Raw genomic sequence first — 7,236 nt, 5'->3', positions numbered from 1 at the left:
CCAAAAATCCTTAAAAAACTTGCTCACGTGATTAATGGACGCCTTCTAGTTAGTTTTTTTGTAAAGATGGGAATTTGCCGACCTTGCAATAACTTGTGTGACGATAGATTTTAGAGTCTAAAATAACATACTTATATTATAGGCCTACGATAAGCGGTTGAATTATAAAAAATTGCCAAAATTTGGAGTTGCGCAGCGCGCTTAAGCGATTTCTAATCAGATTCTGTGTCTTTCGTGCATTCCATGTTTTGTAGATAGCAACTGATTACATTTAACGTTGAAGTTGAAAAAAATACATTTTTAGAACCCGAAAGGGATGAATTAAAATATGTCAAATAAATTAATCAATTTTTTCAATTGCTTATTGAATAATATATAAGTATGTCTGAAAGACAGGAAAAATTGGACATCGCATTGATTATTAATTTTTATTGAAAGCGAAAGTTGGATTTTCGAAATATCAATTGAGCATTTTACCTAAATAGCTGAATCTCAATTCTTATTAATTGTGTATACGTATCGAAAAGTAAATGTAGCTTGCCTTGGCAAAACGCTACTTTTACAACTAGTTTAGTGAAGATTTCTCACCATTGCGCTCCCAAATCAACTTTATTGCTTCCAAATGGTTTTGTGCAAATTCTGCCGCCAATTCTATCACTGGCCTCTAATACGATCACGTTTTTAAAGCCGCATTTATTTAATTTAACGGCAGCTGATATACCTGCTGCACCCGCTCCAACAATCACAACGTCTGGGGTCATTGGAATAACTAAGTTTTTTCGACTAAAGAATTATACAAATCTTAAGTAACTTTTTATATAATGAAAATCTTAATCATATCACAATCAATGCTAAGTTTTGAAATCAGAGTAAAGTAGAAAATTGGTTTTCCACACGTTTCCAAATTTACTATTCTCTGAACTGAATTCCATCAGCAACCTATATACCTAAAAAAAGCCGGAATTTATAAACAAGCGATAAGACCAGTTTTGTTTTTCGCTTATAATTGTTTATTAAAATTTGTTTTATTATTGAATTCTATATAATTGGGCACTATTAATTAACTGCTGACGTATATAATTTATTTTAAAAAATTACTTTTATTTATTGAATAAATCGTGATATTTTTCAAGGATAACATTTGTTTTACAATCTATGCTTTGTAAATGTAATAAATTTTCCGCAACTCTTAGATAAATTGTGATGCGGTCAACAAACTAATATAAATGTCGGTCCATAACTCCATAACAAAGATAACTAGTGGTGTATGGTATCGTGCCTTAAAGGCAAATTGCTAGAACTGTTTGAATTGTTGAGGAATGTTTTTAAATAAATTATTATAAATACTGTAACATTGTCGACTGAACCTGCCTTTGCCAAAAACTAATCACCACATCTTCCTATCAACAGGAATCGAATGTTTTTTGAACCATTCAAATCGGTTGATTCGTGCGCCCAAAAACGTGAACGAAAAATTTTTCAAATTTTTTTTTGTATATCGAAAATAATTCAGATTTTAATTTTAATTCTGACTAAAGCTCTAATATACTTTATACAAATAATAACAATATAAATATTAGACTATGTTACAATATTTAAAATAATCTATTTGAAAGCATTTATTATTGAACATTCGAGCAACATTTCGTTACGGTACGGGAAGTACCAGCAATTTGCCTTAAGGCACGATGCCATACACCACTAGTTAGGCAATTAAATTAGATAGTGATGATTTATTGTGATATTGTGGTTCATATTAAAATATATTTTGGAGGTTGGTGTATAGGTTTTGGGCGCTACCAGCGTCGAAGCAAAAGCTTGAGGTGAATAATGAGCGTCCAAAATCTTGTGCTGTAAAATTATTCCAGAAGGACGAACAGCCTAGAAATTTTTCCTTCTTGTTCGTTCTTTTGTACTCATCTTTCCAAAGCAATTTTACTAGACAAGAATTGTCATAGACGTTCATTATTTAAACTTAAATTATTTTTATAAAAATAATTTAAGTTTATAATAATCAATTTTTTGCAACAGTATAAAAATACATATATGATAAATTCATTATTACAGGATTGAGCCTTTGGCAACATTGCCAAATATATTTAAATATTTTAATTAATACAAAAATAAAGTAAATTATAGAGTAATGTGAAATATTGTTTAGCGTCATTTTTACGCTATTGAATACGTATTAATTGTTAAAAATTATGCTACCAAATGCATTATATTCAAACTAATAGGAATATCCATAATCTTTGATTCACCTGAATCTTCATCCTGGGTTCTGACGTGCCCCGGAGACCGGAAGGTGCAAATGATATTTTTGAATATAATCTTACATCGGGAACAGCTCTAGAATGGTGCTAAAACCTTTTTTGAATAAACTGTTTGCCGTCTAGATGAAAAAATATACTTTAATGAATTGATTAATAAACACACAGTGTTAAACTTTTTCTTCACATTTCAAAAAAACTAATCTCTTTTAAAACTTTACTCCCGGTGCATTTTTTCGATGTCCACATGATCAGTACATGAGCATGATATAATTTTTTCATTTGCATTAATATATTTTCTGTTATCAGCAATTCAACTTTAATTTGAGAATAAGTTGATTGTAAAAAAAATATTTATGTAATTATAAGCTTTTGTAGACCACCAGATCCGCGCGGAGACGAACGCTGTAATAATTATAATTCAGTATAATAACATATTTCTTCTTATTGGATCCTAGTTTGGCTGATAGTCCTTTATACTATATGAACACATAATATGATGAAGAAAATATGCTGCAAAGAGATAAAATAAAATAGTTTCAACAAAATTTCTTTTGCTGTAAAAACTCTTAATTATCAAAAAGATATTACAATATGAGTCTAATAAATAGCAACAGACATATTGAGTTCAATATATATTTCTTACAAATATTTCTGAACAATGAAGATTCTAATTATGATAATGATTTTGTATACATACTTATTTTGATAAAAATAAAATAGGTGTTCCAACTCAAAATGTTTTTTTCTTGTTTAACTGCAATTAGTTACTTTATAACTTCAGGTTACATGTACAAATCATAATAGATGTTTTCATTGAGCTTTTATAAATTCAGTCAATCCTTCAAGATTTAAAATTTTGCTTGTATTTATTAAAACACGGAATCATAATATAATATTCTTTTTAATACAAAACAACATACCCAAATTCAAAATAACTCACATTCACACTTAAAAATATTAAATATATGTACACAATTATTTAGTTTTCTCATGAATGTTTTTTCTTCATGGAAGGTTTTTCAAATATTTGTTTCATACCCGCTGCCTGATTATTCACAAATTTCATACTTTGTGCTGTATCAGTTATCCAGGGTGAGTCAAACTGTGTTGTGTCTTGATCTACTAAATGAGTGTATTTAGTACGTCCAGAACGACCAAAGTTTTTAACTTGCATAACCTGAAAGTAACATTTGTTTAATATAAATATGAATAAGCTATCCATTATCAATAATAATAATCAACAATTAAATTAATGATTGTATTAATTGTCAAATTCATATTTTTCATTCTGTTCATTACCTTTGGCAAAACAGTTTTGTCAAAGTGATCGTCCAATGTTGCTCCACTGAAGTCCTGCTTGTACACAGCATCTTCTTCATCCAAATAGAAGGCACCACGATGATAGTACTTTTGTAAAAACTTGTATTTTCCTTTAACAGCTTTATTGGTGATAACTTTAGGCTTAGCTCTAAGTTCTTGCCTTCTTTCCTCTTCAGTTAATGATCTAATTCTTTCAACTTCCTGTTTTTCTAAGAACATCCTGAAATAAAAAATAATTTAGTATTAGTAATAAATTAAGGAAAAGAACAGATATGTTTTGAAAAAATACATAATCTGAAGATAGAATTAAAACAATTAAAAATTATGCAAAGATTTTCAAAATATCAATGAGTTAATTATCACATATTGAAAAAATTCAAGAACCTTTCTCTTTCTTCACGATCTCTTTTAATACGTTTTAATTCTCTCAATTTCCAAGCTTCAAATTCCAATTCATCATTATCATCATCTGTATTAACATCTTCCAAGCGTGGATCTGTAGTTGAATTCTACAAAATGAAACAAAAAATTCAATACACTATTAGTAACTTTTATTGCATATTGCATACCTTGCTTTCTTGAATATCTTTCCTAATGCTTTCTTCAACCATTCTTAAAGTTTGCCGTTTACGCTCCTCAGCATGACGTTTGGCCTCTTGCTCTAATTGCTTTTGCTTTTGTGCTTCCTTTTCTCGTTCAATTAAAGTAACTCTATCCTTACGACTAACAAAGACAGGTTTCAGACGAGGCCCAGTTTCATTTTCTTCATCATCATCACTTTCATCAGTAGTATATTCTTCATAACTCTCAGAGGATGATCCAGAGCTATCTGAATCTATCAATAGCAGAAAACTTTGTTTATAATTTCTGAAATTAAGACATACTTTGTCTCTGACAGAGATAATATTAACTATCTGCGTTAATAAGTCAAATTTAAAATTTAATATTTATGTAGTTTATTTAATCAAAATTAACCTTTCTCTGCAGCTTCTGCTGCTGCAGCTGCTTCTTCTTCAGCTCTCCTTTTAGCCAACATACGCTCTCGAAGAGCTCTACGTCTCCTTTCAATTTCATCATCACTTAGGTCTTCTTCATCTGTGCTGCCGCCTCGATCTGAACCACTGTCTAATCTAATTGGTCTTCTTTCTAAAATTTCAACAGTCTCTGGAATTACCTCTTCTTTTTCAATTTCAGGTTCACCCTCATCTAGAATCTATACAATTCAAAATATATTAGAAATTGAAATAAGTATTGGGAAATGGTTCAGTTTACTCTAAAGATGTTAATAATATTAAAAGAAAATTATATATTGATAATTTTGCTTTCACAATTTAATAAAATGTAATTGAAAAATGTAAAAAATCTTTGGATCCTAAAAATAAATCTTTATTAAAGATCAATTTAAAGCATATTCTTTAAGCACTTTTTGTTTACAGATATACATTATATGAATTATTAACTCTAGCTCTAATTGTAAGTTAATATATAAAAAGTGCATGTTCATTAGTGGAAGAGAAGAACCTTAAGTTACATTTAGTGCAAAAGAGTACATCACTAAATCAATTCTCCGACGACACTAGTGTGATTGTAAAAAACAATTCTTTAGAAGAAGTAAATACTAAATTAAATCTAGTTATGAATTCAATTTCGAATTGGTTCAATTGTAATAATCTTTTGCTCAAAAATGTCAAAACCCAAATTATGTCTTTTCGAACAGTAAATAGGATAAGTCATGAGATCAATTCTGTAACTATCAATAGCATTTGAATTTATCTTAGTCTCTAAAATTCTAGGTATCCAATTACAAAAAAAAATTGAACTGGGACAATCATATTCATTCCATACTTGTACCTAAGTTAACAAAAAATTGTTTCATATTGAGGATTCTAAAATCAGAAGTTAGTTTAAATTTTCTTCTTTCAATTTATTATTCTAATTTCTATTCACATCTCGCATATGAAATACAATTCTGGAGATTCTCATCATACTTAAAGGATATATTCAAAATACAGAAAAGAGCATTAAGAATATTTTTTTCCCGCAGTTCCGACAATTTAACATTCTCATTGTTTCCTGTATATTTTTGCTAATTATGTTGTCATTCATAAAGAATAACCCTAAACGCTTCAACCTATCCTCCATGTCAAATTCCTATTACATAATTAGAAATTTTACTATAGAAGGACCAACTTTTAAACTTGAAACATCTTTCAATACCATAGACGGAAGAGGAGTACAGCTTTTTAATCTACTCCCACTACATGTTAAGAAATGGGGTGATCGTCAATTTCATAATACCATCGTTAAACCTTTAAAAACCCAAAGTTTCTATGATACTTTGGAATTTGCCAATTTCAATATCAAACAATATTTTGATAATGAAATGCCTGCTGATTATATCTGATACTTTTTTTTCAACAGTTACAATTATTTTTTCCTTTTTCCATATTTTTTCTAATTTTTATTCCAAATTATTTTAACATTTTTCTACCCTAAGTTTACCCTTTTATCTTTACAATTATTTTCATATTATATTCATATTTTGATACTGCCCTTAATTATTATTTCCAGATTTGGGACTCAAGTGAAAATTGCATAATGGATATTTAAAGGATTTCTTCATCATAAGAAGAATCTCAAGATCTGCAAGCCTTAAATAAACTATCTCAATATCATAACATTTTTTCTTCAAGTTATTGTATTAGATAATACTAATGTTAGGCTTAATATTGCTTGAGAGTTGTATTTTACTGTAATGAATTTAATTAAGATAATTTATTTTCTGTAATTACTAAATTTAATCCTGTATCCGCAATATAAATAAACATAAATATAAATTTATTAATCACCTCAGGTTCAGCAATATGTCTTCTTCTTTCACCTCTTTCTTCAGTAAACGCAACATCATTTTTACGAGCTGTTAATCTTCTGAGCCGTGGATCATCTGGATCTTGGTCATCAATTGTTTCAGGAATTTCTTCTTGTTCTTGCAAAGCATCTTCTGATCTTTTTTGACGATAATTGTTTTTATTATCAATAAAATCGTCAGTCTCAGACTCTTCTTCAGAAGTTTCACTTTGAGCATATTCAGGTCGTTTGCCAGATACATATCTCTGGACTTTAACTTTTTTCATAGACAATTCACCTAATAATAAAAATAAAAATAGAAACAAAATCAAGGGTAAATATAACATAATAAAATAGCATTTGATATAACCTTTTTCATTTCGAACTGGGACAGCTCCGGCAGTACTGTGGATACCAAATTGACTGTGTATATTTATCATTTTGATTGTTGTGTTTTTATTTTAATATAACTTTGTTTGTTTAAATATAAATTTTAAGTATTTACGATTCCTGGCAATTTACATTGTTTTACAAGGCGCACGTTTTTGACAGGCAGGTGAACCAACCTCAAAACAACACAAATTTTAACAGTTGTCATACCTGCCATATATTTTGTTTGCTATTTGAATTTTATAAACTTCAAAAATATTGCATTAATAAATGACAAATACTAATTTTTATATAATTCATACATAATAGATTCCAAAGGACTGTCATACAATATTGTAAATATTGTTCTTGTATATTTTTAAACTAAGCGCCTGCTGATCCAGAATGAGTTACCATGGATACAATG

The 7,236-nt window shown here is 28.9% G+C and overlaps 1 protein-coding gene across 1 annotated transcript; it reads right to left on the bottom strand.

The window, feature by feature from the left end:
- Positions 1-3,219: 3,219 nt before the first annotated feature.
- On the bottom strand, positions 3,220-6,945 carry LOC113387042 (microfibrillar-associated protein 1-like). Its single transcript, XM_026624796.1, has 7 exons — positions 6,811-6,945; positions 6,443-6,738; positions 4,569-4,806; positions 4,163-4,428; positions 3,978-4,102; positions 3,573-3,813; positions 3,220-3,450 (listed from the first exon to the last, which is right to left on the bottom strand). Exons 1-7 carry the CDS (start codon positions 6,878-6,880, stop codon positions 3,262-3,264), a joined length of 1,425 nt encoding a protein of 474 aa, XP_026480581.1. The 5' UTR covers positions 6,881-6,945; the 3' UTR covers positions 3,220-3,261.
- Positions 6,946-7,236: the final 291 nt, after the last annotated feature.

This window comes from Ctenocephalides felis, unplaced genomic scaffold (genome assembly GCF_003426905.1).
Source record: "Ctenocephalides felis isolate EL2017-DRISC unplaced genomic scaffold, ASM342690v1 CF-g0.4_SCAFFOLD_03571, whole genome shotgun sequence".
Lineage (NCBI taxonomy): Eukaryota > Metazoa > Arthropoda > Insecta > Siphonaptera > Pulicidae > Ctenocephalides > Ctenocephalides felis.
The sequence above is the reverse complement of the archived record's forward strand: the minus strand, read 5'-3'. Positions and strand labels throughout refer to the sequence as shown.